We start from the raw sequence: 22,447 nt of genomic DNA on the forward strand, positions 1-22,447 counted from the left end.
AAATAAAATATTACTCGTAAATCGTTTCCCAAATTGTATATAGGTAGATAGTTGTACTTACCTATACACGTTATTCTAATATCGATTGAAATTTCAAATATAGAAATAATGCAAAACACTCACATTCATATCGTAAAGTATTTGGTTATTCCCACAATTATTATCTATACTATTATATAAAATTGTAAGGGTTTTTCTTAGACCGCGCTAACCGAGAAAACTACTGAACCGATTTGGTTGAAATTTTTTTTGGCTGAAACCCGACACTCCGCTGAAGGTTATAGTAGCACTTTTGTCAATAAAAAAAAAGTATAAAGTTCATACAAAATCAAAAACAGAATCAAAGTAGTGGCGCCCTCTTTCGGCCAAAAAATATACTAAATATTTTTAGTTGTTACGGTTCTATAGGTTTGTATATTATAATATTACTAGCCGACCCGGTCACGCGTTGCTGTGGCTAAAGTTTTTGTAATATTACATTATAGTAAACAATCTAAGAGAACATCAGTCACTGGCATCAGCACACTGGCATAATTTGTACTTAGTTTTTTTACCTTTTTTTCTTACCCAAATTTTGAGTAAGTGGCCAATTCATTATCATGCCGAGAGCGCAAAGAGCACGCATTAGCAGAAGAACTGCCAATGCATCTCGAATGTATAACAGAAGGCAACAAAATAACACACCAGAACGTTCTCAAACACGTGCTCAGGAGCAACGTAACGCTTTGAGTATGAAATCAGCGTTTAATTATCAATCCGAGATTGATTATTTAAATATTAAAGCGCTTCAAATTGGACGAATGACTATATTATGTCCTAAGTGCCATGCAAAAAAATGGAAAGATGAAACCCATGGACTTTGCTGCGCTGACGGTAAAGTTGTTTTACACCAATTTGAGGATCTTCCAGACCTAATTAAAAGTTTAATTGATAATTCTCACCCTCTATCAAAACATTTCTTTGATAATTCTAGACGGTATAACACTCTGTTTCAAATGACATCGTTTGGAGCAAACGAAATAAGTGAAGGGAACTTCATGCCCTCTTTTAAAATTCAGGGTCAAGTGCATCATTTAATAGGTAGTTTATTACCCGAAATTGGAAATAATGCTAAATTTTTACAAATATATTTTATGTCAGAGTCGGATCAAATATCTATTCGAACAAATATGATTCCAAATATGAAAAGAGGTCTCATTGAATCATTGCAAACAGTTTTGCGTGAAAATAATCACCTCATACAGAGCTTTAGATCTAATCTGGAGTCGAGGTCTTTTGATGAGTTGCAAAACTTTAAGTTAATTATTCATGCTGACAGAGTTCCTCAAGATGAACACAGAGGTCAATATAATGCACCTACCATCGATGAAGTAGCTGTATTATTAGTTAATGAAGATAAAGGTCCCAGAGATATAGTTCTGCACGGTCGGAGTGGACAATTGAGTCGAGTTTCCGAATTGAATAGATCTTATGATGCACTGCAATATCCATTGATGTATACTAGAGGCGAAGACGGTTATCACATTAATATATTACAGGAAAATAACCAAAATCGAACCAAAACTGTATCCTGCATGCAATTTTATTCTTATAGGTTTATGGTTAGAGAAACAAGTCTAAATCATCTACATTATTACAAAACATTATTCAGCCAATTCGCCGTAGATATGATGGCAAAATTGATTTCTGAAAGACTACACTTTATTCGTAACCATCAAAAACAACTACGTGCGGATGATTATGTTCACCTCCGAGATGCTGTTAACAATGATGCAAATATTAATGCTAATAACGTTGGGCAACAAGTAATTCTTCCTTCCTCTTTTACTGGCTCCCCACGTTACATGCATGAAAAAAATCAGGATGCCATAATTTATGTTCGTAAATTTGGCCGTCCAGATTTATTTATTACTTTTACATGCAACCCGGAATGGCCGGAAATAAAAAATGAATTATTTCAAGATCAAAAGTCGTTTGATAGACACGATATAATCTCTAGAGTTTTTCATCTCAAACTAAAAAAGTTTATGCATGTATTAAAAAATAAATATATTTTCGGAGATGTAAATTGTTATGTTTACAGTGTTGAATGGCAAAAACGAGGTTTGCCACACTGCCACATTCTTTTGTGGTTACAAACGAAAATTCAGCCAGATGAAATTGATAAAATTATTTCTGCCGAGATACCAAACAAAGACAGAGATCCTATACTTTATGAAATAGTTTGCAAGAATATGATTCATGGCCCATGCGGCGAGTTAAATATTAGATCGCCATGTATGAATATTGGAAAATGTAGTAAGAAATACCCTCACAAATTGGTCAAGGATACTCAAACTGGAGATGATGGTTATCCGACTTACCGACGGAGATCACCAGATGATGGAGGTTATACTGCAATATTAAAAGTTCGTGGTAAAACAGAAATCGTGGTTGACAACCGTTGGGTTGTACCGTATTGTCCAGTGCTATCTAGGTGCTTTAATGCGCATATTAACGTAGAATACTGTCATACGGTTAAAGCGATAAAATACATATGTAAATATATTAATAAAGGATCAGATAGAGCTACTTTTTCTGTTAATCGTGAAAACGATGAGATTACAAATTTTTTGAATGGTTGATACATATGTACTTCTGAAGCGTTTTGGAGAATTTTCAATTTTGAAATCCATGATAGAGATCCGACAGTTCAGCACTTGGCTGTTCATCTAGAAAATGGACAGCGCGTTTTCTTTAATGATAATAATCTTCATCAAGTTATTGAAAATCCAAGAAAAACGACACTAACTGCATTTTTTGAACTGTGTTCACATGATGATTTTGCGAAAACACTGTTCTATCATGAAGTTCTTTCTTATTACACCTGGGATAATAGCAGAGGCTGGTTAAAGAGAAGACGGGGAAAAGATGTTCCAGGTTGGCCAGGAATAAAAATGGACACTGCCATTGGTAGAATTTACACGATTCACCCAAATCAAAGTGAGTGCTTCCATTTAAGATTGTTACTAAATTATGTACAAGGTCCTACTTCATTTGAAAGCTTGAAGGCCTTTGATGGAGTCATTCACGCGACTTTTAAAGCTTCCTGTTTTGCTCTTGGGCTTTTAGAAAATGACGAGCAATGGAAAAATACTCTAGCGGAGGCAACTCTTTCAGAAAGTCCTTCAAAATTAAGAGAATTATTCGCAATAATCATAGTTTTCTGCCAACCGTCTGAACCTCAATCTTTGTGGGAACAGTTCAGAAATGATTTTTGTGAAGATATTCTTCTTACAGAGCGCACTCGATTAAATGACTTGCAATTTACTTTTTCTGATGAAATATTTAATAAAGGTTTGATTGAAATAGAAGATAAAGTTGTTTTTCTGTCTGAAAAATATTTAACTGAATTTGGAATGAACTCACCTGTTCGAAATGAAAATGCATCTGATCCTTTTGAATTCTCAATTTTGCGTTCTTACGATAATAACCGATTACAAGAATTTGTAGAAATCAATTTACCAAAATTAGTAAATGATCAAAAATATGCTTTTAATGTTATTACAGAAAGCGTAATGAATCATTAAGGAAGAGTTTTTTTTTTAGATGCTCCGGGTGGTACAGGAAAAACATTCCTAATTAATTTGTTGTTGGCTCAAATTAGATCCTCAGGTAAAGTTGCATTAGCAGTAGCTTCATCTGGTATAGCAGCAACTCTCCTTAGTGGCGGCAGAACTGCTCACTCGACTTTCAAGTTACCGTTAAATGTATTATTTGATACAGAATACGTTTGTCTGATTCGTAAAAATGGCCCTCATGGAAAAATTCTTCAAAAAACCTCATTCGTTGTGTGGGATGAGTGTACAATGAGTCACAGATCACATATCGAAGCAATTGATCGAACATTAAAAGATCTTAGGTGTAATAATAAGTTTATGGGTGGCATAACATTCGTTTTCGCTGGTGATTTCCGTCAAACCTTACCAGTAATCCCTAAAGGTACTCGAGCTGATGTCGTTAATGCTTGCTTAAAATCTTCCCATATATGGAACTATGTTGAAAAACTTTATTTGCGAACAAACATGAGAGTTTATTTATGCGGAGGGGACGATATTTTTCCAGCACAGTTGTTGAAAATTGGAAATGGAACTTTAGAAAATGAAAATGGTTACATTTCTGTCAATCACACGATTGGACGGGTGGTCAATAACGTGTTAGAGTTGATTTCTACAGTTTATCCAGACCTTTTTAATCTGTCCAATAAATCAGATCAGTGGTTATGTGAAAGAGCTATAATCTCTCCAAGAAATGTAACAGCAGAAGAAATTAATGATATCATCCTTCTAAAATTCGATGGACACTCACGTGAATATCTATCTATTGATACAGTTACATCAACAGATGATGCTATTCATTATCCACAAGAATTTCTCAATTCTCTTTCTCCTTCGGGATTTCCTCCTCATAAACTAAAATTAAAAATTGGTGCTCCAATTACATTATTACGTAATCTTCAACCACCGAACTTATGTAACGGTACAAGATTACAAATAAAATCGTTGCGAAATAATATTATAGAAGCCGTAATTCTTACAGGGCCAGCGAAAGGAGAAATTGCATTTATTCCAAGAATTCCCATGATTCCCTCTGACTTGCCGTTTTCTTTCAAACGGCTTCAATTCCCGGTTAAAGTTTCTTTTGCCATTACCATAAACAAAGCACAAGGTCAAACATTCAAGTACGTTGGCGTAGATCTTCGTACAGAGTGCTTTTCACATGGGCAATTATACGTGGCATTTTCTCGAACTGGAGACCCGAATCATCTTATGATTTTAATTTCAACAGGAAATATAACAAAAAACATCATATACTCAGAAGTCTTATAAAATTCATATTTTAATTCTTTTTTTTTCTTTAATAAATTTTAATAAATCTTTAATAAATTTTCTTTAATAAATCTTTATCAACCATAAATTATTTCTTTTTTATCAGTATTTATTTTTATCATTTATAACGCTAGAAACCGTTTTCACCGTTAGAGCCGATCACAATAAACAATAATATTTGAATAAAAAATTCTACATATCATGGTCTGAAGGCAAAATAAACAACCAATCACAGGCGAAGCTGTGACGGGTCGGCTATTATGTTGCATCATCAGATGAAATTAATTTAACACACAATATGAACTATGGACCATAAAAGAGAATTTTTAACGGGCTACGAAGTGAACGGGTTCAGCTAGTTTTTATATATATAATATACATATTATATATAATATCAATAAGTTATAAAAATCAAAATATAATTTTAAATATATGACATTTATATTAGGACAAATTAATAAATTAACTCTTTAAGTTAGAAGTTGTTTAAAAATAAAGAAACTCGTTAAGCTGGAAGTTACTTTTGAAAATAAAAGTAACTCGTTAAATAACTTAGTTAAAAGTAACCACGCTTTAACTTTTTTACTTGTTAATGCCCAGCCTTGAATTTATATCTGTATATAAATATAAATAAAGTTTTTCTTCACATTTAAGTTGTATTGTCAATTATTTAAAATAACATTATGGTTCGCAATTAAATATTTTTAAATTACGTTCAACAAATTCGGTTGTGTAGAAACCGGGTTTTTGCTGCAATATTTTTTTAGGCCACGTATAATATCGATTGAATATTGTATGATTCAAATACCCTCTGCGGCGAATATAATGCACAAATTTATTATTTAATCAGGTGATAGATTCGATATTTTCTGTAATGCAATATTATTCTAACGAGCACTATTATTTTATCATACTATACCTATCAGTTATAACGTATCACTAGATAAGTATATGAAATTATAATAAAATAATTTCAGTCGCAGGCGTGATACAAAATCTAAGGATATATGAGCTTTTTTTTAACTATTAAATATTTCTAACAAATATAAACGTTATAATCAGAAAATATTATCATCAACATTGTGTTAAATTTTTGTTGTAGCTGAAAATTATTAATTATATGTTAAAAAAAATTAAAATTATATGCCATGTTGGTATTTGAAATTTTCGATGAATATTCATACTAGCATCCCTATAGATCTCGAATATTTATGAATATATTTTGATCTTTTTATATATGAAATTCAAATTGTATGATGACGGATTAACAATTTTCTAAATTGCATGGTCACAATATTTGTATTCAAACTTTCAAATTTTGCGTTCAGTGATGCTATTTGTATTTCTTTCGTCCACGAATTATGTTCAGATCATAAAAAACTAGTGTTTGGTGAAATACAGGTGATCTTACTGTGATGATGAGATATGCCATCCATCCTGCAATACAGTGAATATTTCGTAGGCAAATGGTCAAAGAATTTGATGTTTATGCGATTTCACTATCCGCCTAGACATTTAGTGAAATGCATTTGTCATGTCAGTCAAATAATAAAAAAAACATTTTGTATTATTTTAAGAATTTAAATATATTTTCTATTAGTTATTTATTTCCATGTTATGAATGAAATAAACTATGTATTATTTACTAATATGTAAAACTCGTAGAAAATAAAATAATAAAAGCAATGGAACTTTTATTTTTATGTAATAAAAATGTATTGTAAGACTCACTATTCGTATATTGACATATTTTTGAATCCATCAGACGGCTGCATACAAATTAGATGGAGAATCGATCAAATACATAAACCTTCCACGCAATGAGCTCTTTAATATAAAAAAAAAATCATAACCATCGGTTCAGTAGTTTCCGAGAATTTATCACTCGTAGGTTTTAATTTTCACATTTATATATAAAGATTGTTTCGGACACCACGGTCCATGGTGTATCGGAGATGAAAGCGCCCAGCAAGTTTCCCCCTCCAGTGTCCGGCGACAGTTCGTCTGGCGATAGCTATGCCGCTAGCCAGAAAGTTGACCGACAAGTGAAACCTATTTTTGTCTTTTCTCAACGGTTTGGCCTGACACACGTCTGTGTCCACCCATCTTTATTGCGCGCCATTTTTTTTTTGTGCTGCCACACCAAATCAGTTGTGGTCAATTTTTTATATTCGACGGTCCTGTCGGAACCAAGGCTAGCGTTATCGCAAGTGTTTAACTTATTGACAAGTCGGCAATTATTTTGTGCTTTGCCGCCGCGTTTGTGACCCCTATTGCTGTTTTTTTTTACTGGAACATCGTGTCACCTGTCATCTGTGAAGGACCACGTGCATTATCTGACGCATTACTTCAAACCAGGTCGTCTTTATATTATTTTTTATTTGTATAATAGTCTTCTTGTATTTTTTTATACTATATTACATATTATTATTATTATTATTATTATATTCATTTATTGTAAATTATTCCCGAGGCGCCCTATACTAAGTCCATTATAAATAATAAAAATTATTTAATTTATTTGGGCTTATTGTTTAATATAGATTTTGATCGGTGTCATATACACCTAAGATTTATTTTCACTTGATATATTATTTATTTATTGTATATTTGGGTAACCCATTCCGCTCCTGTCTACAACATTACACGCAAGTTGTTGCCGACAACTGCCGATCGTAGTAGGATCGGTAACGGGCTTAACGGCGCAACAGTTTGTGTAAATACATAAAAAACTTATTGTGAACATCTTTTGTTTGCCATTGGGAGAAGGAGGAGTATGAAGTAGATCATTTATAAAGACATTAGTGTAATACAATTTTATTTCAGTTATTGTTCTTTCAGTTCTTTGTTCACTTTGTTTTTATTTTTTTATGATACTAAATCAAAATGATTTTTTTAAAGAAAAGTTTAATAACACTTACAATTCTAGCGCTTGTAATTTGCGTTATGTCAGATGGTGAAGATAAAGCTGTACAAAGTATGGATTAATTTATTGATATAATAATTATTTTACGTATATGTATAAGATGTTTTTATTGTGTGATTTTTATTATCACCGATTAGTAAATTTTCTTAGATAAATTTAAAAACTGAAACCAATTAATACATATTATGTTATAATATAAACTTGAAAATAAGCTGTTAATGTAGAAAAATGTAGGAAATGTTGAAAAAATGTAAAAATGTAGGAAAATGTAGGAAATGTTGAAAACACTAGGATAATTTTACGATCGGAATCGTATGAAGCCATACTCGTCCAAAGCACAGGTGTCATTCCATATACATAACAAGCAGGTGAATAGAAAAATAAAAGTAAATTGGCAAGGAGAATTTCTCAAACGCTGTGATATGCCAACATACTTAGGTGTGACATTAGTCAGAACACTTACCTACAAAAATCATTGTGAAAAAAGTAAACACAAGAAATGGAATACCTAATACGGAAATTGTAGGGTCCGAATGCGGAGCGGAGCCGAATACATTACGAATATCAGCCATGGCATTATGTTTCTCTACGGTAGAATATGTTTGCCTTATGTGGAGAAACTCGGTACATACTAAAAAAGTGGATAAAGCCACAAATAAAACACACCGAATAATGACAGGATGTTTATAACCTACCAAAAAAAAAACTTACATATGCTCAGTGGTATAGCACCATAAAAAGTTATTTAAAAAACAATTGATATTTCATTGATTTTAAAAGAAACATTAATAAATTCAAAGTTGTAAATCAAATTTGCATGACTTAATTTTAGTATACCTAGCTGAAATGTATTTGAATAAGTTTTCACAAATGTTTTAAGTTATAAATTATACAATTTATTTGAATTATTGATGTAATATGATTTTACCTAGGTAACCTAACTTTATTATTTCTTTTTTTTATTTAACCATAATTTCTGTACTAGGTTAAAAATTGAATGACGTATACAAAATAATAGAACAGTTGGTTACATTTTGTACGATCTAGGACAAATGGACGTAGCCGTTTGGACGTGGGGACATTTGGACGTCAAAAAAAAAAAAAATATATATAACCATATTTACATTATTAAATAAATTAAATTAATAAGCTATTTATATCTTTATACGTCAAAAATTAATATTAAATATTTAAATATACAAATAATTCATAATATCTAAAAAGTTATTCAATGTCAATCATAGTTTTTTATATTAATTATATTATCTACCTATCTTATTCTGTTGTTATATTAAAAAGTGGTCAACGTCTTATTTTAATGTAATGAAATATTTTGAGCGATTCCGCGTAAAAATGATATTTAACTTCACCATCGCGATTCGAATTAATAATTAACGACATTTTACATATATGTACATTACTACACAATTTGTATACAACTAACAAGATTATAAGTGTGTATTGTCGTGTATTACAAAATGTGATATAAATGGTTGTAATAACCAATAAGTTTAAAGTTATATATTATACCTATTTTTATTATAGGTGTACCTATTGCCAAAACGATAAAATTCAATCTATAGGTAATAGGCACGTGATAATCAATAATAATTGATAATGTTCGATATGATACGTTACCATTAGTTATATTACTAACAAATATAATATCAATGGTTTTATAATTTATAAATAGGTAAACACCTATAAAATATAAACAAGAACTATTAGTTTTTAATTTTTAGTTTTTTTTTTTAATTGTATAAATTTTAAATTTAATTTATAATTATTTTTTTTTTTTTTTGACGTCCAATTGACCCCACGTCCAAACAGCCACGTCCAAACGGCTACGTCCATTAGTTCCAATTCGCATTTTGTATGGTCTATTATGATGTGATAATTATTATATCGTATAATTCATGATAAATATACAAAATTTGTAAATAAAATGTATTGTTTTAACTTTTATTTTCAGGAATATGTATAGGTAATATTTTAATTTAATAATCAATTAATAGTAAATTCATGTTATTTTACACAATAAAAAAAAAAATTAAAGTTTGATGTGTTATATTGTGTTTTTTTGAATTATAGTTAACTTAATTATTATTCCAATACTCCGTTTTAGGTTATTGATGCATTTAGAATCTATATTTTGATGGGAGTTTATTTCTGTTTTAAAATCGATTTACTGTATTCATAACTTGTTATAACTATTAGGAAAGTATCTTCAAAAGTGTGAATGTAATTTTTTAATTTACTAAGTTAATCGTATAATTTTGAAGTTTTTGACAAATTTAATAATGCAAAAATAATATAAATAATATAAATATAGTTCATTTTTAAATTTGATTTTTATTAAAAATAGTAAAACTGAATACTGGATTGTTTCAAACATTTGTTTGTTGAATACAGATGACAGATTGTATAAATATTAATTGTAATTTAATTGTAAGAATTATTGGCCAATGATTGGTTGATTAAAAATAATTAAATCATTTAATACATCAATTGTTTATACTGCTCAAGCATAGTTCTATATGTCATTATATTGAATATTTTTAAATATTACAGATATTTTAACAAATGTACCTCTTAACAACTGTAAGTTTATTATAATTAATAGAAAAGTTAGTAAGTAAGCGCTTTAATGGCATACTATTTTCGAAGTACATTATGCACACCTAATCATAATTGCCCCCATTGGATTTATGATTTTTATTATAAAGTGCTTCCCACGCTATGTGAGAAAAGTTTTTTAATTAAATTGATTCTAGAAAGACAGGATTTTTTATGCATTGTATGTAAGGGAGCCATGTAGCTTTAGAATCGAAGATTACTCCGAGGATTTTGACTTGAGTTAGGTGTTTGATAGTGTGGTTGCCTATTTTTATTGTTAACTTTTCTTTTTCAATTGATGAGTATGAGGCTAGTTTTATTCGGCGCGAAACGGAAACCAGACTTTTTGGACCAGGATTCAAATTTTTTGATTGAATCTTGTAGCAATTGTTGAATAGTGTTGCTATTAGAGCTGTGGCAGATGATATTTAAGTCATCAGCATATAACAGAGAGATATTGGGGTTGTGTATTCATGCGGAAATGTTATTGGTGGTGATTAGAAATAGCATCACTGAAATAGTGGATCCTTGAGGTACGCCATTCTCTTGTGTAAATGTATCAGATAGGACGTTGAAGGTTTTAACCTGAAAAGTACGGGTGCCGAGGAAGTTATTTATGAAGTGTAATATGTTACCTGAACGGGTCGGGAGCATAAGATAATATTACGCGTGCCCGAACGCCAATGCTTTAGGACACCACTAACACCTAGGGCGGAGAAATTATATGGTGATAGCTGGGTGTGTAGTGGTGTAGTAGTTCAAACAGCAGTGGTCGGGGTTGCCGGGCAAATACTGTAGAACTACGTAATGCGTGTTGTGCGAAAGGTGTGTTTTTGTGTACGAGTGTGTTTATATGTGGATGTGTGTATAAATAATTAAACTAAAATAAAAAATAAATGGTAACACAATTGCTGGTAAATAATTAATTGCTGTATAATACACGATATCAATAATAAATTAACAAATATATAAAAATCACAGCAACACAATAATATTCGTATAAAAATATAATAATTAATAAATCAAAACCCTTATGGCTGAACAAGATAAATAATATTATAGCCCTTCTGGCTCAACACAGGAAAAATATGGCTGTACAAACGAGAGATATAAAAAATAAAGTATTATGGCCCTTCTGGCCCAACAAAAAGGTATATATAAAAAGGTATAACGCTGCTATTGGGACTATAAGTTTATATGCGACCCTTATGGTACGACAAAATAAATAATAATATAAGCAGCTATTATAGCTATAGCTGGTGTACAATAGTATAAGTATAATATAATATGTCAGCTATTGGAGCTGTAGCTTTAAAGCTTTAATATTAATATAAAAAGCGGCCCTTATGACCAAACACAATATAGGTACATATATAAATAAAATACTGTACGGCCCTTATGGCACGACAACGTCGACAACTAAATGTATATAACAAAAATATGATGATAAAATAACTCACAGTTGTGGAGCGCAGACTGGCCAGCTAGTCCTAGCTATATAATACAAAAATAATACACACGACAACAGAAACATAATATTCTTTAAAAGGTTACAAAAAATAGGTAACTATTGATGATGCTCGTATGAGTATAATATGTATAAAACTGGTGATTTCACATATTACAATAATAATAATGATATAACGTCGCGCCGACAATTTAATACATTAATTTAAATTATAATACGATTGAGCCCTTCTGGCGCGAACAATTATAGTAAAAAAAAACATTGCTTGACAATATTATAGAAAATAATAAAATATATTTTTGCACACAACAGTGCTAACGCGACGACGTTTGATACGAGACAAAAAGTCACGGCGGCCGTGTTAGCAATATACACGTAGCCGCGGCATACGATAACGAGTCTTAATTATCTATATGTTATATAATTCACACGGCACATTTAAATAGATACATACAAAAATAAATATTATAGTAACAACAGGTGATTGTGTGTGTGTGTGTTTGTGTCCAGTCGGTGGTATACCTACGGCTAATGTGCCGTCGTGGCGGCGACATTACCTTTAGTTAGAATTTTGTAGAGCTTGTGGATGATTTTGGGTCTCCAAGCTGAGTCATATGCCTTAGCGATGTCAAAACTAATCAAACCTAAGATTTAATTGTTCTTTAGGGCTGTTTGGATTTAATTTTTAATGTTTAAAATATTCTTGGTAGTGCTTCCATCACGTCTAAATTTGTTTTGTTCAGTAGTGAGGAAATTAGACTTTTCCAGGTGCCACGTGATTTAACATTAAAAAAAAAAAAAAAAATGGTGCCACGTTAGGCGATTATTAATAATTTTCTCGAGTAGTTTATAAAGCGTGATTAAAAGGCATATAGGATAATAGTTATCGGGTAAGAACTTATTTTTGCCAGGTTTTAAAATGGGAATGATTTGACCATGTCTCCATGAATTGGGGAAACAGTTATTGTTCCAGATTGAATTTTATATTAATAGTAAATGGATCCTTGTGTTCGCTGGGCGATTTTGTACAAATAGGTAGGGGATTCCGTCTGGGCCAGGACTTTTGCTTTTACAGTTACGGAGAGCTTCCTCAAGTTCTATGATGAGTAGAGAGAAGTTAAGGTATGTTTGAACATTATTACAGCGATACACTGTATTTATTGGGTTGTTGTATATGTGTACCTTGGATAAGAACTCCTGATTATAGTTGGAGTTGCTTGAATTCTCTTGAAACGTTCAGAACCGATTATTGGATAATATGCGGAATACGAAAACGATGTCTTTTGGAAACATTATTTTGCCTAAAGCAACGATGAAGTCTCTCCAAAATATGCCGTCTATTGAGTTGAATACAAGGGCATGTTCTCTGCTGGGGGTGTTTTCATTGGCTGCCACGGATGCGTATAGTTTAAACGTGTGTTTTGAAGAGGTTATTGTTATCATGACGTACTTTATTCTTGGGCTGTTGATATCATTTGGCGGAGTCACAGAAGTCGCCGAAGGTGAAGAAGAAGAAGATGTGGGGAGAGTATTTGTGCATAGGGAGGGGGAAGTGGGGTTTTTTGTAGATGTGTTGGTTGTGCGACAAAGAGTGGATTGTATATGGTCAATTTATTTTTGTGTTTGGTTATTGATGGTAAATTCGTTTTGTTAGGTTATTTGGACGTTATCGGTTTGCTATTGATCGATGGTTTAGAGTCCAGGCATGTCAAACACGCGGCCCGTGGATCATTTTTTTGTGGCCCTCGGCTACCAATATTAATGGAAAAAATATTTATTTATTTTTAATAATATTATTTGTGCGACGACTGGTCAGAATGTCAGAATGGTTCATTTGGTATACATTATTATACTGTCTTATCTTCTGATAAACTATTATCGAATAGGGATTATTGATGGTTTATATATATTTATATCTATATTCATTATAGATTATAGATTAATAATTTATATCGTCAGTTTGCGACACGCGTGCCTCTTCCACTGTTAACTAGACGACTATACGACTAGTCGTTCGATAACCACCGTGTGTTCAAGTTTAAATTTTGTTACGTGTATATTCTGCTGTAAATTTAATCTTTAAAAATGTCTGTATCAAAACCAAGTGGTAGTAATAAACGAAAAATTACCGATGAACATCGTCAGCTTCAAGAAAATTGGGAATTACAATATTTTTGCAGTGACATCAATAATCTAAACTTTAGACCATAGAGTAATATAGAGGTGCCGGTTTAGCTAAAAAGTGAAGCTAAAAACGTAGACACAATTTACGGCACTACCAGTTTTATGGACTAAAATATTGTACAGATGTAAACAGTTTAGCCAACCTGTCCAATTATATTTATTTTTTCGTGTTTTTTGGAATCGACACGTCTAAAATTTAATTTAAACTTCACTATTATAGAGTAGGTAAATGTAATAGTAAACGGAGCGATAATTAAGCGTGCACACATTACAAGTGCGGGACACCGAATGGTATTTATTTTAAATAAAAATAAAAAAATTACCTAAAGATATTTGAATACAAGATTACTTTGCATCGGGTGAAAAGGTTTTTAAATTTTAGCGAATTTTTTGCGGGAATAAAAATTTTTAATTTATATTATACGATATTTATTATGAATTACAACAATATTATTGAATACCTATCGATATGCTCCTATCGATGCAAAATAAATTTCAAAATCTAATCAAAAATCTTTAATTCGTTTAAACCAAACCACTAGAAATATCTAATTTTTGTCAGTCTCTAAAATTGTTGTTTTGATGAAAAATGTGTAGTGTATGAAAAAGCCTTAAATTTTAAATTTTATATAAATTATTTAATATTTCATAAATCATAGCTGTATACAAATCTCTATATAAACGACCGAATGAAATTTTATGATCAGTATATATTAAGAATATTATATTTAAAGAAAGATAAATCACAAATTATCCAAAGCCCTTTAATATTTATTTAAATATTTAAATTGAATACTTGTTTAATACGTATTTATAATTTAAACCAATGAGCTGTTTTCAATTCATTAATTGTATAAATAATTTTAAAAAAATATTTACCTACTCTTTATTATTGTCATTAATTGGTTCTATTTGTTTTCAGTTAATAATCGTAAGTATTTTCATTGTAGTTTGTTAAGTATGATTAAGTTTTATTAATCAATTTATTTAATGCAGTTAGTACGCTATAGTTCTGTAACGCTTTACATATTACTGTAAAAAATATTTAAACGTTTTAAAAATCTTAAGAGAATGATTCATTTGATATTATAAATTTATTGAAAACCATAACACTAACTATAAAAAACCAAATAAGTGAATGTCGCTCTGCTGTACACTAGGTTAAAAATGGGTTACTGTATGAATGGTATTAAATTTGAATTCAATGATATAATATCATGGTATACGAAAAATGATTCTGAGTGGAGACGGTTTGTCGTTCTAGGATATGTTATACTAAATTAGTCATATGGGTATTATTTAAAAAAAAAATATAGGTACCTACCTATTATATTAATTCCAAATCAATCAAATCAGATTCATTATATGTACGCGACTCACTCAGTCATTCATAATAGGTATATACAATTTATTATAAAGTATTAATTAAAGTTATTAACGACGTTAACTATATTAAATATAGAATTTAAATTATACTCTAAAAAGTTTAATTACCCACGAATAATATTTTTAATTATAACAGTACAACTAAAATTGTTTTTCTTGATTATTTAATATGTAGTTTCATCCAAATTTGAACCTGAAATAACTAGGAAAAAAACTGTTAGTATAGTTTTTAGACTTTTTTGTTGCAGAATAATACTTACGTGGAACGTTGTTTAAAATTTCCAATTCTTTGCTATTAAATTTAAATTTTTTATACATTTTTAACAAGTAAATTATTTGTAAATTTTCGATTAAATAAATTTTGTCAAAATTTGAACTTTAAATGGTTATAAAAATATATTTTTAATATTTTCCAACTACTGTTATATCAACTATTGCAGTACCTACGTTGTATTCAATTTTCAAATTTTTGACCAAATTAATAAAATTGTATTCACATTTATAAAATAAAAAACGGACAATTTCAAATGTCTATGAATAACTTTAAATTGTTGAGATATTTTGAAAATTGTATCAAGTATAGAAATTTATAAAATAAACATTTGGTGTTAATTTCAAATTTCTACAGTTATTCGTTTTTGAATATTAATAAAATAAGAATATTGGCCCAAAGAGAAATTGAGTGAATATCCCAATGTTATAATTTAAATGCTCATAAAAATTTAATTTGACTTTCCGGTAGACATTTTTTGCTAGATAAAAGTAAACATACTCGTGAAGAATCTTGTATTAAATTTTCAAATTTTAGATTTAAACATAGACCTTATACTTAGTATAAGGTCTATGGATTTAAATGATACATTTTTATGAAGTTCTAACTCAAAATTAATTGCAAATTTCGGTGACTTTTACGTATTTTATCAAATTCAAACTTTCAATACTATATTAAATTGAATTGTTACTATGTATTTAATTACCGTTTTAACAATATATTAGTAGCTTTGTATTTAATTTTCAACCTTTCTTACCCAACACATACAAATATATAAAATATATTGACATTTATAGAAAGATAAACTAAAATATTTAGGAACTGAAAATGTCCATATACAATGTTTGAATACTAACGTTTTTGGCGCATATACACGTTGTCGTGATATACATCCACTATTACCATAGGGTAACTATGGTATTATTCAGCGGCGTAGATACGATTTTTTTCTGGGGGGGGGTTAAAATATATTTATGACACAAATTACAAGCTATTAGTTAAACTAAACGTCATTTTTATTTTGTTTCAAATTGGTATTGATTCCATCATCGAAAAATGCAAAAAAAAACATCACAGAAGATAAAATACCAATATTTTATTTTGGGCAGTTGGGTGGATTGGTGGGGGGGGGTAGAAACCCCTTACAACCCCCTTCCGTAACTACGCCACTGGTATCACTACATTATATAATATATAAATCATATTCTCAACAAAGAAAATAATATCCTAAATATAGACCATCTCAGTTCAAAATCGTTTTTCATCGTACTCAATTATTTACCATTTAATTCAAATGCAATGCTTCCAGTGACGTAATCAGATCCGTGATATTAACAATTTTGTTAATAACACTATTGTCTATTGATTGATTTAAACCCCAATAAAATCATGATAAAAATGCCTATACATAAATATTTGTAGTCATTTAGTTAAGCATTGTACCTAAATGGTTATTATGGTGTCAACTAAATATTATTTTTAATTATATCTATAGCATCGTCCGCAAAAATAATTGAAGGTACGTCAGTTTTGTATTTTTTGTAATATTACATTTTTCTATGCTATTTTACTTCATTATGTTAGAAATATTCTCATAAGTATATTACCTATATACAATTTAATAGGCTACGTATTGGACATCACCTTCTACCCAACCACTCCTTCAAACTTGGCCTTAATGATTCTCCATTCTGCACACTTCACCTAAATGAATGTATCTGTGACTTATCCCATATACTATTCGACTGCCCTGCCCTTCAGAACAAACGCATTACTCTAGTCAACATATTTAAAACCCTTAATATCCCTTTTAATATCTACTCCATACTAAACACAAAATCCACTACCACCATTAAATTAGTAATTTCCTTCATATTGGATGCTGGCTTTATTATATAATATTATAATGTAATATATTATGTTGTATATAATGTATAGATTGTAAATGTTAAGCTATCATATAGCTATCATAAGCTATCATCAGCTATATTAAGCTATCTATTTATACTAATAGCTAATAAAAATAAAAATAAATAAAAAATATTACCTTTATCAATAATTGTTATTTTCAAAAAATATAATTCAAATTATACAAAGACATAAACCTTATAAATTAAAAAATTAAATCCATTTTGTATTGTTATTATTTTTTTTTTTTAATTATTCAACGTCTAATTATTACAATCATAAGTCATCACCCCTTATTTTGTATTTATTTCAAATATAGTTTTTTTCAAACCACTTAGTATAAACAACCTTTTTTTTATTCATAAATTAAAAATATTAAAACAAAATATAATAATCAAATTCCTCCCCATACTAGACCATATAAATAAATTACAGATAGATGCAAGGTAAAATACATCATACGTATAGTTTTTTTTTTTTTGGTATCTAGTTTTTGAGTTATTATATTTGTATGTTATTTAACGTAGTCTCCCTATAATATTATGCAAATATAGATGGTATCGTAAGTTGTTATCAAACAAAATCTCTAAATTCCCTGTTCTTGAAACTTTTTATTAATACGCTTTTGTTAATGTGCAGCGATGTATTGTTTTTGTGTTCACATTTATGAAAGTCTTATTTATGGAAAAAGTCATGAACATTGTTTTATCATAATTTAATATTATATTCCTGTCACAAAAACATTTATGAACTTCATGCATACCAATAGGCAATAGTGGCTTTAGAATGAACTCCTTTTCACGATTTGTCCGTGTATACAAGTATTTATACAACTATATCATCAGCGTGAAACTACCTGACCATACAAATTTAGATAACATGCCATGTTTGTGTACAATAAACTTATAATGGCTAACAATGTTTTGCCCATTTAACTAACGTTAATATTGTAACATTTCTTTTACTAACAGAATTTTAAAAAAAGTTATGAATTATTCAATTTTTAAATTGAAATTCTACCATTGAAATTTTTGGACACAGTTTACCTTAGTAATTCATTATTATTGAATTTTTTTCTAGATATTTTGTGTACGTATTATACTTTTACTTTGTTTTTTTTTTTTTATAATAATTATTACAATTTAATATTTTCTTCTGTATGATATTTGTTAGTGCTGAAGTCGATAATTTACGATAGTAGGACTTTAATTATCTAACAATCTTCCCCGCTATAATGATATCGACTATATGCGGTATAACGAATATAACATGTAAGTCAGTTCAAATATGAATCCCCGTGCGAACACATTGCGTGCGGTGTTACAATATAAATATTATACAGTCCACTATTTTGATTTTGAAGCGTTATTTTTTTCAATCCTAAGTTAAGTTATATCATATAAAAATACTTAACAATATTTCAAAATTGTGTTAAAGAATTATATACCTATAGTTATTTCGTTCGTAAACTTCAATATTATTTTTATCTGTATAAATAAACTTTCAATTTAAATATTAGAAACCCGAATAAAATGGAATCCATAAACCAAAAAAAATAAATAGAAAATACCCTTCAAATTTATGGAACGTTAAATAATATGGATATTTTTGATAATACTCTCAAATATTCATGTTAATATATTATCATTTTGTATCTATTATTAATATACACACATCAGTTATCGATCATCATACATATTTTCATAAGTGGTATAGAAAACCAAAGGGGTCATCATATTAAACACCGCTAAAATAATCATAATATATATAATTGTGTTATAAATTACTACTAATACTACCTATCATACTTATATTATATATATACATATTTTTTTTAGTTAACATTAGTGAGTATATTTTATGTTTATTTTCATAATTTTTGATTTATCCACTTCTGGAAATATCTGGTGACGAATCCAAAATGAATTAAGACATATAATGTTTGTAATTGGTTCAAATTATTATTTAGGGGTGCAGGTCCCCTCTTCGATGGTCATGTACTCGAAAGTTCATTTTCGAATACAATTCGATGAATTGTACCTTCAAAAAGTCACATGTTTAAAGGGTTATTTGCTTGAATTTTAAAAATAAAACGGTTGAAACTAATTGAATTTAGAACGTGGTCCGATAATCGATATGATTCGCCCGGAAAATAGATTTTTCATGATTAGGTACCTACGTCCTACCTATATATTATATATATTATACTGTTTAATTAGCATCGATAACCAATCAATAAGCACAAAAACATGTATTATGAAATACCCAACCATACATGTTAACATTTAAAATACATCACGATCGACATGCTCATAAGTACAGTACGAAATACGCAGTTGATTATTGGTACTGACTGCTGAGTACTATAGGTACGCGTTTTTTTTTAAATGAATATAGAAATATTGAATAGTATTCATGTTAATAGTGTAAAGTTTTAGCATTAACCATTATTTGTACATTAAAAATAAAAACTGCATAAAAAAAACAGATGATAAACATATATTTTTGTTTAACATGTATGAAGTATGAAACAATGTTTTACAAGAATTCAGACTTTCTGTGAAAACAATGTAGGTATAGGTACATCATATTGACAAAAATTGCATTTTTTCTGAAAATCATCATTCTGACAAAGCTGATGTAATAAGTGTAGGAACAAGAAAAATAAAATAAATGCTTGAGAAGATCAAGATAAACCAATACAAATATACCACGCAGCATTCGAAGGAACGTTTCTAACAATTTATTCTCACGTCAGTAAAGAGGCTGTTCGACAAATTATTAAAAATCAAAAACGTAATAATGATGCATATTTGATGCAACAGATGGCAGATATGATTGACCTACCTACCATTATTCACGTAATCAGGAATTGCACTTTAAGTTTAAAAAAACTTATGAAGTTTTATTTTTTATTACCAATGAAAATTGTACATTGTTACAAGAATTGAACTTTAGGATAGAAGATTGGACATTTAAAGTATGTCCAATTATTTTTTATCGATTATAATATGTTATTCATGGTTTAATTAAGCGAGAAAATGACACGACACAACACATTTTTGTTCCAATTGTGTACGCTTCAATTAATTAAAAAACAGAAGAAAAACTGGTCAAACTTTTTTTGAATTATATAATGGTAATAATAAAAAAAAATAATTACAAGCCAGATTTATAAATTGTCACTGATTTTGAAAAGGGAGCATTTAATGCATTAAATTATATGTTTTCTCTCGTAACACATTCGGAAAGTATTTTCTATTCATCACGAAACATTTTCAAAAAACTTCAGTGTCTTGGTCTCTCTTCACGGCATTCTACTGATCCAGAATTTAATATATATTATCAAAGGAAAAACCTGCCTTGGCATTTTTACTAGTTAAAATGGTTATTAGTAATTATTATTTTATAATTTTAAATTATGATTTAAATAATTTTCATAGTATTTTTCTTCTTTAAAACGTATCTATTCTTTCTTTGCTTATCTTTCCTTCATCAGCATACTATTATACATTTTTCAAACTTGTTCCTCGTTGCACTATAATTATAACCAGGGCTAGGATTTGTATGCAATAAAAAATTGTAAAATATGCATTTTAATTTCTATCTTAGATTTTATATTGACCGACATACTTTTATTAATTGTGTTTATCTTTCTGCGTCAAACTATTCAATCTTTAATCGCATACCTATTGTACCATAGGATTGTATTTATAAAAATAAAATTTGTGTTTGACAAAAAAACCAAGTTTTATACTTTAATCAGTAGAGCTAGAATTAAATATGAAATATTAATATTTTTTTAATTTTTTTTTTTAATTTGCATTTTATTAAAAAATAATTATAGCAAAGCGATTAAAAAAATATTAATATTAAATTATAAATATTAATTACGAAATATACTATAAAACATGAATTTTTTGCATTCTTATAATCGAAATATGCAATAATATTCATTTTATTCAATATATGCATTAATATGTATTTTATCCAAAATATGCAAAAACATGCAAAATAAAAACACCACCATTCATCTCATCATGAGGTGATTCGTGGACATTACTGACAAAATCAATAATCAGAAGTCGAAAAAAAAACATGCTGTTGCATACAAATCCTAGCCTTGATTATAACACTCCTTTACCTGTCATTTAGTATCATTTTATATACTATTTATTTGTTATTATTATTATTTTAATTAATTCTGTAACCTGTATAAATAAGTTAATTGTTAAGCTGTAATAGTTAATGTAATAAAAGCTAATAAAAAAAATATTTTTTATACTTACGTTTATTTTACCTATACATTTATGATTTATATACCTCTACGATATAATATTTTATTTTAAATAATAATGTGTGTTTGTTTTTTTTTTTTAAATTCATATTAATGTAATTTTAGGTTATGTAATTGCACAATTATTCATAAGTGTATAATAATTATTGAAACATATCTATTTGAATAAATAACTTTTGAACACATGGACTTTCGAACACACAGTTTAAACACATGAATTTCAAACATATGCATTTCTAACAGTTGACCCCCACCCTTATTATTTAGGTATTCAAAACTTATTTTAAGTGATTAAAATATCAAATGTTAATTTGTGATTTAACTCAATAAGTATATATATATATATCATAGTTAAGCATAAGCGTGCACACAGGAGAGGCAGGAGAGGCACCTGCCTCCCCTGCGAGATTTTCTGCTTCAACAAGATCTTTTATTATACCTAACAATTTTTGATAACATTTAAATAATTGTATGTATATGTTCAAATGTTCAATATTCATTATTGGTATACTGGTATCTACAC

General features: G+C 29.1%; 1 protein-coding gene across 1 annotated transcript; it reads left to right on the forward strand.

Annotated features, from left to right (window-relative positions):
* The first annotated feature begins 492 nt into the window (after positions 1 to 492).
* On the forward strand, positions 493 to 6,284 carry LOC149054228 (uncharacterized). Its single transcript, XM_089230520.1, has 6 exons — positions 493 to 1,881; positions 2,197 to 2,476; positions 2,777 to 3,336; positions 3,655 to 4,467; positions 4,579 to 4,720; positions 6,197 to 6,284. The coding sequence occupies exons 1-6, from the start codon at positions 600 to 602 to the stop codon at positions 6,282 to 6,284; spliced, it is 3,165 nt and encodes a 1,054-aa protein (XP_089086646.1). The 5' UTR covers positions 493 to 599.
* The last annotated feature ends 16,163 nt before the right edge of the window (positions 6,285 to 22,447 follow it).

This window comes from Diuraphis noxia, unplaced genomic scaffold (assembly GCF_037042655.1).
Source record: "Diuraphis noxia isolate RWA-SAM2 unplaced genomic scaffold, SU_Dnox_SAM2 contig0009, whole genome shotgun sequence".
NCBI classification, from domain to species: Eukaryota; Metazoa; Arthropoda; class Insecta; order Hemiptera; family Aphididae; genus Diuraphis; species Diuraphis noxia.